The sequence below is a fragment of the Drosophila miranda genome, chromosome 3 (genome assembly GCF_003369915.1).
Source record: "Drosophila miranda strain MSH22 chromosome 3, D.miranda_PacBio2.1, whole genome shotgun sequence".
Classification (NCBI taxonomy): domain Eukaryota; kingdom Metazoa; phylum Arthropoda; class Insecta; order Diptera; family Drosophilidae; genus Drosophila; species Drosophila miranda.
The window spans coordinates 21,631,303-21,648,675 of NC_046676.1; the positions used below are offsets into that span (position 1 = coordinate 21,631,303).

The window sequence follows — 17,373 nt, forward strand, 5'->3', positions numbered from 1 at the left end:
CCATATAAGTGAAAGGTTTCTCAATAACATCCAAATATGAGTTTACATTTCCATTATTTCCAACAATTTCACGTTTATTTATGAATTCAATGAACATTACACATCGTAATAAAGTTCCTTCTTCTTTTCTATTTCCTTCCATCTTTCCATAGTCTCCGACCCGATCCTTTTCCTCCGTTCCGTGTATACATGGATGTGTGGTGTATGTATAATTTATATATAATGTATATATAGAGTACGTATATGTAATAAACATTTTGCAAAAACAATGCCATAGAGTCTTTAAACTGTTATCAATATAATGTTTTGGTGTAGCTTTCTACATTTACAATACACCTATTTATAAAGTAATATGTTTCAGTATACAATCTATATTAATATCTGGTATATAGAACCAATGTGAATCGAAAAAAATACATACATATATTTAGACCGCTGTGCCAGAGCGGTTTGCTTTTATGTGTGCTCAAATCTTACAAGTTTTAGGCAAATCGTTTGGTAAATGGCAAATCAAAGTGTGCAAGGTAGTCCCCCCCCCCAAGGTGAAGGTATATTTTTACAGCTAGATCTATATAGTAGCTATGCATACAGAATTGTAGTTTGAAACTTGGTTTCGCGTGAAAAAGAGAACTAAACCTAATTGAAAATGCCAAGCACTTCATCGATACATATCCGGAAGGGGATGGAGGAGAACTATCTATACAGAGAAGCTAGTACTTATAAGCGGGGGGAGGTGTGGGGTGAACTAAACCGAATCGAAACGAAATTGTACTTCACTGTTTGGCCTAGTCACTAATATTATAGTTATACAGAATATAATGCAATGTCAATTGGTAAAATGTGAACAAGAGTCCTTCTCGTCGTTGGCTTTAGAAAGTGCCATCAAATCAGAATAAATAACCTTAATCTTAATGAATTCGTAGAGAAGTTTTCATCTCAACTTTTCCACTTAATGCCATATTGCAGCAATCGTATTATGTATATCCTACTAAAGTAAACCGTGTTGTATAACGTCCTCGTAATGCTTATCGATCGTTCTTAAACGGTAAAAATATCAATATAAAGTAAACTTTAGGCTTAAATCTATAGTGCGTTTTTGTGTATGTGTCCGTGTTCTGCGTCCTGTTTCCTGCTTGTGTTTTGTGTGTGTTCTGTGTTGTAGATAGCCCGATATCGCAACCTAATTCTTGGGCGAAACAGTAATAAGTTTGTGTGGCGTCACTGGGGATATCTGCAGAAGAGATATTTAATGAGACATTTAGAAAGATTTCAATAAGCAAGAGGTCGTATCTCCCATCAGAGCATAACTCACCCACAAGGACCGTCCCATATACGAATCATCGTCGTCCTCGATGAGGCCCGCTGTGTGGTGATGGCTCTGCTGATCAATAAACAGCAGTGTGTCCTTGCTGCAGGTGTTGGTTGAGTTGCGCAGCAGCGAGGACAGCGTCTCGGTGCACTCGCGCAGCTTGTAGTTGGAGCTGGTGGAGAAGGAGTGCCGCAGACTGAGGCTAGCTGCCGCCGCCGCCTGCTGCTTTTGCTGCTGGTGTGTGGCATTCTCCACAGCCGAGACACTGCTCCGGGATCCATGCCAGTTGTGGTTGCTCAGCACCTGCCGCGTAAGCTGCAGGCTAGACGATAGCTGCGGGTGTGTGGCATTCGCATTCGCATTCCCATTCCCATTGAACTTGCTCGAGCATGCGGTATTCATGTGGCCGTTGAGTTTGTTTTGCAGCGTGGATGCCGCTGCCACGGAGGTGGTAAGCGAACGTGGCGAGGAACGCGACGAGAGCGAGCTCTCCGACGAAGCCGAGCTAGAGGAGGGGCTCACATGGCCATTGGTCCGAACCACTTCAGCGGTGGGCAGACTCTCGGGTAGTATTTCGCTCCTGCTGATGACCTTTGTCACTTCCACCGGTTCTTCTTTCTGCTCCTCGTCCATGGAAAAAATGTGCGTGACTTCCTCAATAGCCGCTGCAGCTTTGGGTGCTGCAGCTGCAGTTGTTTGGCTTTGCTCTGCTGGAGCTTCTATCCTCTCATTTTTGGCATCTTCACTCAAACTGACATCCGCATCGGCATCGGCGAAGTCCAGCTCCTCAATGTTGAGTGGGAGGGCTGCGAGTTCGTTGGCGGCGACTTTGGGTTCTTCTTGGGCCACAGCTTCTGTGGTTTCTGGAGCAACTGAAAGAGAGGGATTACATACAGATTAATATTCATGTAAGTGACGCTTATGCGGCTCATTCTCCTACCTTCTTCATTCACAAGTGGAATATTCACGGGCTTGGACTGGGCCTTCTCCGCGGCTGGTCCACTTTCGGCCACTTCGCTGGAGCCCGCCTCCGCCTTAATAGCTCCGTCGTTCTCCTTGCCAGATGTTGAGTCGGCCGGTGAAGAGGTTGCCGAAGCTGGGGCTGGAGCAATGCGGGAGACCCAGTGATCCCCAGAGTTAGAACTGGAGCCGGAGCACTCTCCGGCATCTACGCTGCGTCGCTGGTAGAAAAGCATATAGGCCTCGTTGTTGATGATGTCCTGTTCGATATCATCTTCGGGCACCTTGCTCACGCGCTGGTCATCGAACTTGTACCACTGCCGGTCGTATGGGTTCTTGCAGGCTGCCGTATAGTGGCCCGTCTCCAAAGTATCGCCCTGGTGGTAGCAAACGGCGTACAGATCGTACCGCGTGTCCTTGGGGTCGCAGCGAGAGTTAAGGGTGGAAGAGCGCGAGTCGCCGGATCGCGCTCGCTTCCACAGATTCGAGCCGCGACCGCCGCCATCTAGGATTCCCAGGGAGCTGCTGGTGGCGCTCTCGTGGACACCCTTGGCAAGGTGGGGTGACATGTCGAAGGCGGTCAGCGGAAACTTGACCATCGTGGTGAGCTTTGCCGCCTGCGGACCCTTCGACTGGTGCTGGCGGAAGCGCTTGAAGTGGACCACCAGGATGTCGGGCAGTGACCACAGGCCCAGGGTCTTCACCACGGGCAGATACTGCTGGCAGTGGGGACAGCGCCAGGCGTCCTCAGCACTGAGCGTCTCCGCCTTGGTGTAGTGCTCCAGGCACTGCTCCAGCGTTAGGGCGGCGGTATCTTTGGCCTTGCTGGCGCTTAGCCGTGCCACGCTCTCGTGCTCAACGACGGCCTCATCATCGGTCTCCTGCTGGCGGGCGAGAAAGTGATCCTCGGGCGAGTTCCACTCCAGCAGGAGCTTGATGTGCGGTGGCCCCGCCTCCGAGGCGAGCACTGAGAGGGCCATGTCGATCATTTCGGTGAGCAGCGGATGCTCCACCTGTTCCAGGTAGGTGTCGGGGTCGGCGGAGGGGTCCTGCAGCCGGATGCGGAACATGTCCGCCAGGGGCGTTGTGTAGGAGAAGACCTCCGGCTTGAGCAGCGGCGACATCTCGCGCAGCATCCGCTTCTGTAGATCCTGGTAGGAGCAGTCGCGCGGGGCTTTCATACTAAACGGGGCCCCGAAGCGGGTCATGTCTTTCCCGTCCTTTGCTTTGTACACGTTGGCCACTAGAAGGAGCAGATCTGCCTGTGGGGCGGCTGCAGGTGCTGGGGCAGAGGCGATCTTTTCTGCCGCTTCGGGAGCCGATGGGGAGGGAGCGGCCTTTGGGGTGGCGCCGATCTTTGCCTGGGCTTCCGGCACCTCGATGCAGTAGATGCTCTCGATGCTGCTGAGCGTCTCCACGGGCTGAGTGTCGTAGAAGACGCGCGTGAATCCCTCGGCATTGAGGTCCACCAGCACCATGCGCGACCCCGCAATGCCCGTGTCCGTCTGCAGCTGCTCCCGCAGGGCCACAATCGGCGATCCGGCCGGCACTCTCAGCCCCATTTTGATCTGTCGCGGCTGCTGCTTCATGTACACCACCGTAACGAAGATCGTCTGCTGTGTGAGCTGCGGCAGCTGCACGGAAATGCAATGGAAGGGATCGAAAGTGTTTGACTGCTTCTTGCAGCGCGGACACGTCAGCGAGGATCGGAACTGGGCCTGGAACACGGCCTGCACGAAGCTATTGTTGCACCGTATGTGATTCGCCAGTGTCTCGGCGGCAATGATCTCATCCGACCGGCCATAGGAGTTCTGTGTGTGGTAGAAAGTAGAGATTATAATGGCCTGCACTCTGCCCTCTGCAGTCTGGTCTGATTTCCCGTACCTTGATGCTTTTGTAGCGTCGCTTACTGGCCGTATTGAGGTCCTCGTGCACCTTGTCCAGCAGCCAGAAAAGGAACTCCTGTGCATCGTGCTGCGTGGAGCTGCGAAACTGCGTCCCGTACCGATCCACCACCGCCTTGAAGCCCGTGCTGTGGTCGCTCTCGTTGCGGCATGTCCATAGGGCCTTCAGCACATTGGCCAGCTGCTCGGTGAGCTCTCCCTTGGTGCCGAACTTTCGCGAATTGATCTTATTGCGGCGCTTAAGATCAGCCTGCGGCGAGGAGAGTGGGCAAGTGGATTAGAAGAGATTATTTCACTTGTTTTCAATGGAATCATCCTTTCACTTACCTTGTACTGGTCCAAAACGAAATACTCGGCTAGAATGTCCGTGTGGCTGAGGCACTGCAGCACGGCGTTCATGAAGCAGGTGTTGCCATGATTCTTCAGCCCCATCACTCCTGGCGTCTGATCCGGCGGCCACTGATAGCCTCCAATGGGAGGCACTCGATCTCCTCCTCCGCCGCTGCTCGCCGATCCCAATCCATTCGTTTGCCGGTGTTTATTCGCCTAGACAGACATACAGAGACAGGGAGAGAAAGAGGTGGCAAGTGTTAGTCGCTGGGGAGTACAACAAATTGATGGCTGATCCGAAAGAAACCCGTTTCCAGCCCCAGCCCCAGCCTCGGATTGGGGCATTCTGGGGTGGGCAAATGGGTTTCAATTTCGTTGCCAATTAAAAATTGTTTAGCGCAGCTCTCGGACATCAATTTGCGATAAATGAAGAAATATTTTGTTGGAAAATAAGAAAATAAACAGACACACACAAATAAAAACAAGAAAGAAACCCAATTCAAACCAAAGACCGAATATTTGAGTACTCTCCTAGTATTCCTAGTGTTCCAAAGACAGACGGCAGACTCTATCGAATGGACAGTCCTATATCTTATTATAATATTTGGCGAATCAATTGGCAGTGCACATACATATGTACATATCTCCATTTCAGAACACAATATATTTAACGATAGCTAACGAACTGCGTAAACGTGGAGGATCATCGATGTGTGTCTGTGTGGGACTATGTAGATCAATTTACTACAAAATATGTGCTCAAATGATCAAAGAAATATTATTTTGCACTGAATCACACGCGATGAAAAATTGGAAATTTTCCATCAGAAAAATCAAGAAACTTAAAACCAAATCAACAAAAGAATATGCCATAAAACCAAAGAACTTAAGTCTTATACGATAAATTCTTTTAATCGAAAAGAAAGACACAAGATACATTAAAAGACTAGTCTTAGAAGGAGGACTTCCACAGACGAGAACAGAAGAGTATTCTCATGTAAAAAAACTTTTTTTTAAATATATTTACAGAAATCCTCAGAGCTCAAAACTTTTTACAAAGGGAATCTCCCAAGTTTCGATAGTCTTTCCGCTTGCTAAGAGTGTTCACTGTGCTCGTATTAAATGCAACCTTTTAAGAGAGGAAGCTTGGGGAGGCGAAAAGGGGCTGTGGGCTATTCAGTCAAATATGAATTTACGATATTATAAACACGCTTTTTTTTGGAAACGAATCGCAACGAAATCAAATGAAATGTGGGGCTATAACTGAGGCTGTGGCCAGTGGCAAGTGGCAAGTGGCTAGTGGCTGTGGATACTACATACATACATACATATATATATACATATATGTATATCTGGTGGGCTGAGTGCCTTTAACGGCACTGAAATTTTGTGGATTATGAAATTGGCAGCCGCCAGTGCGAAGCGAAAAGCGGAAAACTACGGGGCAGCCAGTGGTTAAAGGTCACTGGGGTCTGTTGCATGCGGCGGCAGGCGGCAGGCGGCCGTATGGGTTGCACGAAGATGCAACTGCAATGGTGGTCTGCGGTCAATGCTAAGTGGGTTTATTTCGTGTATGCACATTGCCTATATGTACTAGTAGGAGGAAGTGAAAGAAAGAATGACGAAGTCAGACAAAAAAACAGAAACAGCAAGCCAACGATGAGTAAGCAAGAGACGCAGACGGAGACGGAGACGGAGACAGACACAGACCGAGAACCAGAGACAGGGCCATAGATGACAGCGTCATCTTTGTGTCTAGCAAATCGATGCCAAAGCTCAAAAGATACAAAAACCAACAACAACAAAGAAAAGGAAAAAAAAAACGAATAATGGAATCAATAGAGAACCAAAATCGTAGATGAAGACAGTGGGGGCCCACAAAAAAAGCGCACAAATCGGATACAAAAGCCGGTTTGGTTTTATTTTACCAGAAAGCGAAAACCCACGCATCAGAGATCCCAAGAAAAAGAAAATAAATAAATCCAACGGCTAATAGAAAATTGTCCAACAAAAAACAACAAATAAAGAAAGAAATAAATCGCTTTTGGTTGACTGTTGATGGGTGGGCGTGTGGCGTATAGATCTCTGACGTGTGTGGTTTTTGTTGCGCTGCACCGAAGAAGATCATGACATTACCAACATGCGATGCACTGTACCACTTTGTACCTCTTTTCTGCGCCAGCATCCGGTGTAGAAGGGAACGATGTCTATCAAGTTTACCCGACTGGCGGCAGCAGAGCTCTGCTCCTCCGACTTGAAGATGCAGCAGGCAAGAGAGGGAATCGAAATGTTAGTTAGAAGATGAATAAAGCATTTACTTAAGTATACATATATGGTTAGCACAGATATTTCTGGAGTTCCCTGGAAGAAAGTTAGCCCTGAGAAACCATGCCACCTACCTCCTCGACCCTTCTTCCCATAGCACATACTCGTACTCGTTTGTATGTCTGTTTTTTGTTATTGCTTCCGAGACAGAAATTGTTGCTTTTGTTGCCAACAAAAATTTACATTCTGCGGATGGTACATCTCTGGAGCAGACGCCCTGTGGGTGGGGCAGAAACCATATTGAATGGCAGCCAAGTGGCTGCTCTAGAGAGTGCCTGACAAAAGGGCATGAACTTGTGGCAACTTTAAAGCGCTTCGAACATCTGTAGCAAACTTTAAGACCCGACCCGACCCGACCCCAGCCCCTGGACTGACCTTCAAACCGTTCCGTTCGATAAGCGGATTTTCTTTCGGAATATGAGTGGCGCCAGAGCTCGACACTCCTCCTCCGCCTCCTACGCGGCGTTAAGCTGAAAGGGTTTTGCATTTAAGCAGAAGCTCTGCTCATTAGGACAAACCCCATTAAGTCCCATTCCACGGTGATGTAAACCGAGCAGCCACAGTAGTCCCACGGCAAAGGGGGATCTCCGGCTGTGGCTGTGGTTGTGGCAAATAAATTGAATGGAATTTTTAAGTTGCCACAAACGCATGACCAGATCTCCTCTCTATATGTAGCACTCATTCTTTTTACGTATGTATACGTATACATATTATATGTATGTACAATACGTACGAGTATGCATGCTTGTGGCTGCTGCTGACCTAATCGCGTTGTTGGTCAGGCTGCCATGTGAAGCATTTCTCACACAGCTGGAGATCCAGACTTCGAGACCTGGATGTTGCGCATACGACGCGTATGCCGTCTGCTGTATGCCGCTATTCCAATTCCAATTTCTCCTTTCTTTCCGTACCTCTTGCCGTGTCCACCCCGTCTCGCGGCCTCTGTTAATTGAGCCGCAAGCGGGGCATAGAAGTAGCCATCGGCCACTTGTCTCAATTTACCCAGGCAGCAATTTTATCATCATCATCATCATCATCTACATCGTCAGCGTCATCGTTATTATTATTTATAAATTTAAGCACATGTCTGGTTCGTTTTGTTTGCATTTGTTTGCATTATATCCACAGGGTGGTGTCGGTGTCAGGCTATTGTTTGGTGTGGTTCGATTTGGGATTGGCCCTACTCTAGCCCTACTCTTCCCATAACCAAACGGACGCATTCGCTGCGATTTATTGGCTTCTCAAATGATACTATCGAAAGAGACCATCCCATAGTTCGTAAGAATATCAATTAAATCTTCCATTCCAGGGTATTAGAAGATTCGGCCAGTATTTCGCCGTCGTTTGGCTTTGGCTTCACTTTGATTACAATTACGTTGCACTTAGAAAATTCCCCACAACTCGATTTATCGAATTATTATGCTTAAGTCTCGAATTCTTTTCGTTTTGTTGGTTTTCTCTCTTCCCTTGCGCCAGCAGAAAATTCCATTCTCGTTTGGGGAGCTGTGTGATTTGTGATAAGCCCAAGAGCCCCTCCCGAGAGAGATCGCGATAACTTATGATTATTTGCTATAGATATTGCACTGCTCTATATTCTCAAGTATTTGTTGTACATTTTACGTAACCCACAAAAGAAGGAAAGACAAAAACAGAAATAAAAAGGCAACAGCAAGTAGATTTCTTGTTAATGTTGTTGCAATTGTTGTTGTAGTTACGTTTACGTTTTTATTAAATAATTGTAAATAATTGAAGATAATTGCATGTTCATGTTGTTGTTGTTGTTACAGTTGCTGCCATGACGCTATTATTATTTCCAAGATCTTGGCTCGGAACATGAATGAAATTGGCTTTTGGGTTGGGCTTTCCCTGCATCCCTCTACCGCCCCCAGAGATCGTAAGCTTGAATCCGAGTGAAGCCCGAGTTTGTGACTAGGTTCTCCTACCGGTTAGACGGCATTTTATTAATGGAGGCTCTCGAACACAAACTATTATTAGACTCTTTCTCTCCCTCTCTCTCTCTCTCTTCCTATCTATCTGTACTATCGATAGTCGTTTGTCATGTGTCTAATCATAAAATCGCATTTGATATTCCCACTAGTCAGGCGGGGCGTTCTATGTATTCTAAGGCAAAGTTGGGCTGCGACGATCGATCACGTGACACACATATTATTATCGATCGCGTCATTATACGCATTGATTTCGGAATACGACTCCCAATGCATTTACGAGCTTTTACTTTGTAAAATGCTGAAGCGTTTCTATGCCCGTGATTCGGAGAAATTCTCTGATAAAAGACATCAGATAATCATTTAAGATTATGGCATCGTTATCCGCTTAATCAAGTGATACTCTGATACTCTGCCTTTTCCATTGTTTCCATTGTTTTCCGCTCCCTACAGCACCCTCCTCCAGAACTTTACTAATTAGATCTTGTTGTTGAGATCTACTTACGTAAATATGTAAACTCTCGCACGTGGCTGCCTAGCCGCCTTACGATGTGTACTGCAAGTGCCACGCCCCTTTGGTTGGCTCGATTACGACGTGGAGGAGAACGGAAAAGCTTTGTCAAGGTTGTCTTTAGTGTGTCTGTCGGTCTACCGGTGTGTCGGGGTGGGGAGAGCTCTAATCAGGCCACCTTGGCAATACATAGAGTGCTTATCAGACACGACTATGGGCGCCATATCTACATATGTACAGTGCGTATCGCAATTGAAGCGATATTTGAACAAATTATCATCGCATTTATTCAAATAACATGTTATTCATTGAACTCTATTTACTCTGTATCGATTATAAGACATATTTATAAATAATTATTTGTGGAAATTCAAAGTGTCTTACAGCTATGAAACGCAAAGTACACCTCTGACTTTTGTCTACCCAACTGATATCTAAATTATTTTGGACTGAAGTATTGCCAGGTGCCCCAAGGCTTGCGCAAGGGCAAAGCGGTGACTGGCCTGCAGATGGGGCATAAATTTTGCACCTTTTCACTTAGCCCCTGTTTTAGGGTTACGAGGAGGTGGCCCCAAGCGAGAGTGTAGACCTTTTGATGGCAGCTTCAACAATCTTTATATGGCTCCAGTATATCCACCATATATCACAGAGTGGATTGGAGTTGGGGGTTATCAAAAGAGGAGACAAAGGCAGAGAGTAATTACGTGAATAATTTCTGTTGCTGGCCGGACGGACGGACGAACAACAAAAGCAAAGCGTGATGGAAGCAACGGCTAATTAGACAGCCTAAGCAGCACTGAAAACATTATTTATCATCCCATGCTCTTCCTAATGGAGGGAGTGTACCACAGACCCATCCGACAAAAAATGATATGATTGTTTATGAAAATAAACATGTTGCGAACGGCAGAGATACGAAAATAAATGCAGAGGCTAAAAATTCTAAAAACATTTTTTCAATTAGTTTGATCTCAATTGATTTTACCTTGAAAAAGAATTCAGATAAAGAGCGGGACAGGGAGATACGCAAAGAGAGGCAGAACGAGGGAGAGAGAGTGATAGAGCGTGAGAGTGCAAAACGTGCGAGGCAACCCCCTCAACAGACAGCGATTCGCAGTGCTGTACTGTGGCAACAACAAACAGTTACGTGTGAGAGCCAGAAACAGCGGAAATACGAAATACGCGAAAGGCCTTTCGCCCCCACTTTCCCCCCTGACTGGTACCACTCTGTAGTAGTAGTAGTCGTAGTAGTATATCGTGCACTTGAATATCATAGAAAATCAGCAAACAGTAGCGGAACAAACACACATTCCCTCATACGCAGGGGTGTGGGTGTGGTAGGAATGAGGAGGGAAGAGGACTAAGCGTATACACGGCTGTTACGTACTAATCTTCCCATCAACAAGTGCAGCGGCAGCAGCAACAGCAACAGCAACGTGAGCCACGATTTCGTGGGTGGCTGCAAAGCATACGGAAATAGACAAATCCAAGGTGTATTGAATGTTGGGTGAGGAATTTCTAGAGACCGCTTGCCTGTTTGGGTTCAGCAAACATCAAAAAGAACCTCGGAATAGGTATATTGCCTCACCTTACATGCAATACACCTTGGACCAAACTGTACATTACATATGCATGTACATGCTGTGTATTTATGATGTAAGTGTGCCTCCTCCATCACGTGTTAAGAGATCGTCTTCACAGAGTGTCACTTTTTACTTTTACACACACTTTCTCTCTCTCTCTCTCCGCACCTATTCTCCCTCCCACTCCTGCTCGCTTCATTGCCATTCAGTTGTTGCTATTTGCAATATTTTTCATTAATATGGGAGATTATTGTTGTTGGTGCTCTGCTGCTCTCCGCTGTTCTCGCTTTTGAGCTGAGCTTTTGAATAAAATCAATGAGAGATGAGGGATGCCAGAGGCATGAATCATAAATCAGAGCCAGCAATTGTTTTCCATGAGGTAATCTCGCAGCAGTAGTGCGAAGCATAAAAGCAGCAACAATGGGCAATTGCCTCATAATGTCATTAAAAAAAGGAACAGAGAAAAACAACAATAATACGTTGTAGTTGTTTGCCAATTGGCTTTTGCTACTTTTTCTTCTGCTGCTGGTGGCGAAAGGTGCCGTGCCCGAAAACGACGGAGGAAACAACAACAACAACTGCACAACAAGTACAGTTAAAGCTCGATCTGCGAGCTGAGCTTTGGCTTACTGCAGCTTCCACTGTACTCGATAGCGGCTTCTGGCAGGCAGATATACGGTTGTTTTCATTGAGAATTACGTGTTATTCCACTCCCCCCTTTCCTTCCCTTTTGCGCTGCGCTGCGCTTTGAATGAAATTCTGTTTGATTTCGTATGCGGTTATCGTTCTGTTCTGGAATTCAAAGCGCAAAAAAGGTCAACTGCAATACTAAGGTCTTGCCCCCCACAATTAATCAACCCATTACAAGCACAACAACAGTTGTACAAATGTGTGTATGTACATGTATGTATGATCTGATATTATTATATCAAATTGAATTCCATTGGGTCTCTAGGGTAGAGGATTCTGTGTGTGTCATGGAGCCCGGCACTTGTCTTCGCTCCCTTTTGTTGTTGTTTTGTCTTCCTGACAGAAGCGTGGCACACATTTGTCATCCAGCGCCTTGTCGGAGCAGGGAGTCCCTCTGTGTCCCACTCTATCGCTTGGCTCCAACAGCTTTCGACCTGAAAAGTATTGTTGCTCTTGTTGGAGTCAGGGACTGTTTTGTTTCTGAATTTTTGTTTCATTATAGCACGAACAGAGCAGAGCAACAAATGCTGGCAACATTTACAGAAAAATTGTTTGAACAATTGTTGTCTGCGAAACAAAAGGCAAAAGCCCCCCACCTACAGCTAGTTACAGCTTCAGCTTCAGCACCCGCCCTACTTTTCTCCTCACCTTCACGCTCCAGCCCCACACAGTTACCCTCCGCTCTGCTCCGCTCGTCTCCTCACACCACCCGCAAAACAGAAACACAAAAATTATGATAATAATGAGACAGCAATTGTTCAAAAATAAAATTAATTTCCATGCGCCGTCCCCGGGTATGGGGTATGGTAATTGTAGATTAAATTCTGTCTGAGAACGATCAAGAGCGGAGAACATTTGGGATACACTTCGGGAAAAAAAGAGGAGGAACAACAATGTATTTATAGTTGTGTAAACAAAGGATTTATATCGAATGGAATGCAACTGTACATTGATCGTTTATGGGCAAAGTACGGGAGTACTGCCACCCAGCACACCCCCAGCAAAACAAAGAGAGTCCCGAGACCATGTAGATTAAGGAATACTCTGGATACTCTGCTGCCCTGACGCACCTTCAGAAGTGTATTGAGAAAGAAAGCCCGATCCAAAGTCCCAATAAGCCGAATTTCGTGCCGCTGTACCTTTCTGTTATCATCGAGCACGCAAAATGTGACTCAGCAGTGGAAGGGGTACTAGAGACAAAAAAAAACCTACGTGGCAAAGTGCGCTTTGTGGCAGGCCTACCCAGTGGGTGGTGGGAGTGAAGGAGCAGGGGCACTTGGGTTGTTTATTTTCTGTTTAAAATATTCCATTATTTACAAGAGAATTGCACAAAAGAAAATGCCGAACCAAAGTGGAGTAGAGTGCAGCAGTAGTGTGGAGTGTGGAGTATGGGGGAGGCACAAAGAAAGAGAAAAGAAGTCACAGAAACCAGACACGACCAAAACAAAGTCAACGATAACGCACTAAGCGATGGATGCCGTTTTATAAATATATTGCTCTTGATAAGAGGAGCAGCAGGCGGCAGCGAGCACGCAGCTAGAAGCTGCAGCCGCCTAAGCAGAACAAAGAATGAACGAAAGAAAGAAAGGTGAAAGAGGGGCAAAGTTTCATGTTCGAGCATGTCCCACCCCACCCCCATACTGTGGAGAGTGATTAAAAATACAAATTGAGTACTTACTCCAACATTCACCGTTGCGCTCAGATGCTGAGCAATGCGATTCAGAAATTTCTTGAAGGACGAACGGCGCAGAACACGTGCCCGCTTATTGCTGTTACTGGTACTGTTATTGGTGTGGTTGCTGTTACTATTGGCATATGTATTGGTGGTGGTGGTGGTGGCTGCGGCGTCTCCAGGCGCCGCCTCGTAGCTGCTCAGAGAAATAATGCTGCCGCTGCGTCCCCGTCCGCCGCTTACGCAGGACGAAATAGCCGTATGGCTGCCTCGACGCTCCCCTGCATTATCCTTGCCGGCTCCAGACTCTGCGTCGCTTGCTATTGCTGCCGCTGCGGCTGCTGTCTTAAATTTACGCGACCAGCGAAACGGATTGCGTGGCATGGAGAAGGCTCGGCGTATCTTTTTGGCGGCATTTGTGGCCATGGTTGAGGCTACCACTGGCGGTGTGGGAAGCGTCTTCTCTTCTTCTTCTTCTGTCTCCTTCCTCTGATGTTGCGTTGGTGTTGTGTGGGTGGCGCCCACGGCCGCCTCTGCTGCTGCGGCGTCGCCTTCATTTTGTTGCTCTTTAGTTGTGCCCATTCTCGCTCTTTCTCGCTCTCACTCGCCCACTCTCTGCTCGGCAAAACACTAATTTTCGTCACATATATAAATTGCACTGGCGGGAGTTATTAACTAATTCAAATTGACCGTTGAGCAGTGATTTTTAACCTATTTCTAATGCACTTTATTTCCGATTTTCTCCTCGCTTCCGCTTCGTTTCGCTGTTTGTCTGCCTAGCTTCTCCTTCCTCTTCTTCCTTAGTGACCCACTCCGTTCGGTATGCAAATACTTTCACTTTTGGTGGCTGCTACTGTTGCAACTGGCATTTATCATTGAGCGCTTTTCGCGGCCGCACGCAGGCGAAACTGTATCACATTGCACGGTTTTATTTTTAATAAAAATATTAACTTTGCGAGCGCAGATTCCGCGCCCCCGCACCTTTTCGCGTTTCAGACAGTGTGACCATACCATACCACTTAACCCCCTTCTGTTTAAACATTTGAACGACTTGAGGTAAATGGCGGAAAAAATTACTGATTGTAAATTCTTCATGTAGATCCATGTAGATCCTCTAAATTGTTCACCTGAACTGCGCTAAAATGATTCAATTTTCATTATCATCGGTGGAATATTAAAATACACCCTTGGTTTACAATGGGTTAATCCTTCGTAACTACATGGTAACTACACAGTTGCTACATCATGAAAGGAAAAAGAGGGTATGGACAACAGGCAAAACGGCCTAGAAAATGCAATCAATTTGCCTGTTGTCCATACCCGTTTTTATTGCCCATTCGAAACTACGACTCATTTTTTAGCTGCAGGAGGGAGCAGCAGTGTGACCGTCTAACCCTCAGAAATGCCGTAAAAATACCGATCTATCTGTCTGCTGACTGACAAACTCTCGATGCTGTGATATTAAAATGGCTTTGTAACGTAGCGTCTTACGTTATTGAGTAGAAGTGTTGCATACTTTTGATGCATAGATATAGAGCGTATGTAAAATTAATGTAAAATAAATGTAAATATAAATTAATTTTAGATTATACATATATTATTTCATTTTATTTGTTAAACTAGAACACACACCTACAGATGAATCAGCATTTTCTATCCGTTATTTTGGGCCATCAACCTGTCCCGCCAATGATGCTGCAAATGGCGGACTCGCGCTCGACTCAACTGCAGCAGCTCTTACTCGTAAAAACTTTTTAGTATTCATGGTTGTTGCGGCATTAATGCCAATTATGGCAGCGTTTTATTTTGCTTTACTTTATTAGCCATAAGCAGAGCAGCGACAGCACAGCAGCGAACGCAGCAGAGGCTGAGCAAACAGATACAAATGTATCTGCTGGAGCAATGGCTCCAAGCAACGCCCCCCTTGACAGCCAATGAGCGCGCAGTCTCCCTGTGCGCCAAGAAGCATGCGCAAGAGAGCGGCCCAACAAGAGAGAGAGAATGTTGAAGTGTGAGAGCGAGAGCGAGGGAAGAAGTTTTTATGCAAAGGAGAGAGTACGGAGAGTGGAGTGGGGGGTGGGTGGCTACATAAAGATGGCCGTCGCTTGCCTCAGAGTCACAATTATGGGGCACTCATTCATTGCGGTGTATGATGCAAAGAGTGTACTTTGCCGCGCCCCAACATCCACACTGCCGCTCCCTCTCTGACTGCCTTTCCACCTAATCTGACATCCCACCCTATACTTAATCAAAAGGGAGCACAAGGAGCACAAGGATCCTGAGGGAGCGCTCCTCGTTGACGAGTTAACAGCAATTAGACGTCGACGCCTCACGCTGGATTCGCTTTATTGGAGGTTTATTGTCCGGAATGCTTCCCTCTGTAACCCCCACCCTCTCTATCTCTCAGTCTCTGTCTCTCGGTCGCTGGTGTGGGTGGTTTGTTGCTTTGTTGTAATTGTTTCTCGGGGTGGCCCCGGGGCCCTATACAGAGGATGGGGTTGGTGTGTATGTTCACCCGCTGACATTAATTGGATGTGTTCAAGCCAATTTTGGTGTAAAAGGCGCTAAATTGATTGCCCTGCGGTTTTAATCGATGCGCATTCATTCCAAATCACGCACATTTATCACCCGTTCGCCCCATCCCCCACCACATCCACATCCTGCAGATTGAGGGGGAGTACGATAAAGATGCGCCGCATCTGCGTTGTTTTATAATTGCCGGCAATTGCTGACTGCCTGAGCAATTAACTGAAGCTGAAGTCCCTGCCCTGTCCAATGCAATCCACAATCCTCTAAACCTTCCTCATGGCCTGCCAGTCGTCATATCGTCATATAAACCCGTTATATAACCGGACCTCATCTTGCGTGGGTTATTGCGAAAGGATCTGCCAGGTAACTGCTGAAAGCGATTCTTTGCTCTCAGTGTGTTTGTTTTTTGTGGCCCTTTCGCGGAAGTGTCGGAGCTGTTTTTTAGCCAACGGATTGGCAAGAGGTAAAAAGGATAATCGCAAGGATGCGTATTCGGATGCTCGTTCCACGAAACGCATCCGCATACCGCGTAGGGTTATGAAATTTTACGCAAGCTGCTGCAACGCCAGAGGACCAGTCAAGGTCCTTGGGCTAGACAAAAGGGGTTCTTTGGTCTCTCAAAGGATTTAGCAGGAAGTTTCAACAGTCTCGGACACTTTCGGACACTTTTCGCAGGATCGGGAGTCGTAATTGCACGCAATCAACGCATAATCCCCGCATCATCTCCGCAATGAGCGGAAGACAAAGTTCGGCATAAAAAATGCAGGAAAATAAAGGGAAAATTCGCTGCCGACTTGTTGACTTTGCGGCCTTGGAGACGGACAGACAGACAGACAGACAGACAGAGTGATAGAGTGAGAGAGTAGAGCCTGTGTAAAGGCCCATAGGATGCAGGTATGGCTAACACGGATTTGATGCGCTCGCCCCCGTGGCCCCGATCCCGCATCAAATCGCGAAACTTAATTGCCAGAAATTCTCAAAACAAACGAAAACAAACAAATAAACAGAGATCTGTCTCTATGGAGATCTGTGATCAGGCGATCTTTGTAGAGTGGGAGTGGAACGGGGCCGAAAGGATTGACTTGACTGCTGGCCATTAGGCCCGAACCAGATTGACTTTCTGCGGATCATCTGGGGTAATCGGCGATAATCCGGTTACAGTCGCTGTCAAAGTCCCCGAACAGGACTCAACTCCTTCGCGGAGGCGCAGGCAGGGTAGGGGATTAGGGGCGGACTTGGCACAGAAGTCAGTCGCAAATGCGAAAGGATTAGACGGCAGGTCAGAGAGGACTCGCAGTCGGTGCAGTGTCCTCCTGGACGGCGGTTTCTGCTGCGGGTAACGCCCAGGGCGAACGCCCTAATCCGTCCACGCCCCGAAATTAATACAAACATTTAGAAGGATTATCGCCCTAAAGGGGTTGGTGGTGCCTACGATTCGGAAGAAGGCCGGGAGAAGGTGGCCAGCAGCCAGAGCTAGAGCAAGAGCAAAGGCAAGAGTTGGGATGGCCATAAAAGCATGATAGGATTGCTAATTCGCCGCTACTTGTTGTCCATTCTCTGGCCATTGTCCGGACCGGGATTTGCCGATCTCCGTGCTGCGGTTCCCTCTCTTTC

The 17,373-nt window shown here is 46.9% G+C and overlaps 1 protein-coding gene across 2 annotated transcripts; it reads right to left on the minus strand.

Annotated features, from left to right (window-relative positions):
- Positions 1-53: 53 nt before the first annotated feature.
- On the minus strand, positions 54-14,235 carry LOC117187959 (ubiquitin carboxyl-terminal hydrolase 43-like). Of its 2 annotated transcripts, XM_033390970.1 has the most exons (7): positions 13,237-14,235; positions 6,670-6,756; positions 4,501-4,719; positions 4,154-4,423; positions 2,250-4,080; positions 1,313-2,181; positions 54-1,231 (listed from the first exon to the last, which is right to left on the minus strand). In XM_033390970.1, exons 1-7 carry the CDS (start codon positions 13,810-13,812, stop codon positions 1,181-1,183), a joined length of 3,903 nt encoding a protein of 1,300 aa, XP_033246861.1. In that variant the 5' UTR covers positions 13,813-14,235; the 3' UTR covers positions 54-1,180. The 2 variants fall into 2 exon arrangements, with proteins under 2 accessions (XP_033246861.1, XP_033246862.1); XM_033390971.1 differs by lacking the exon at positions 6,670-6,756.
- Between the last annotated feature and the right edge of the window lie 3,138 nt (positions 14,236-17,373).

Coding starts and splice junctions, on each gene's coding strand:
- LOC117187959 (XM_033390970.1), bottom strand. CDS start 13,812: ATGGGCACAACTAAAGAGCAACAAAATGAAGGCGACGCCGCAGCAGCA. Junction 4,424..4,500: donor TCGTTTTGGACCAGTACAAG/GTAAGTGAAAGG, acceptor TCCTCGCCGCAG/GCTGATCTTAAGCGCCGCAA. Junction 2,182..2,249: donor TCCACTTGTGAATGAAGAAG/GTAGGAGAATGA, acceptor CCTCTCTTTCAG/TTGCTCCAGAAACCACAGAA.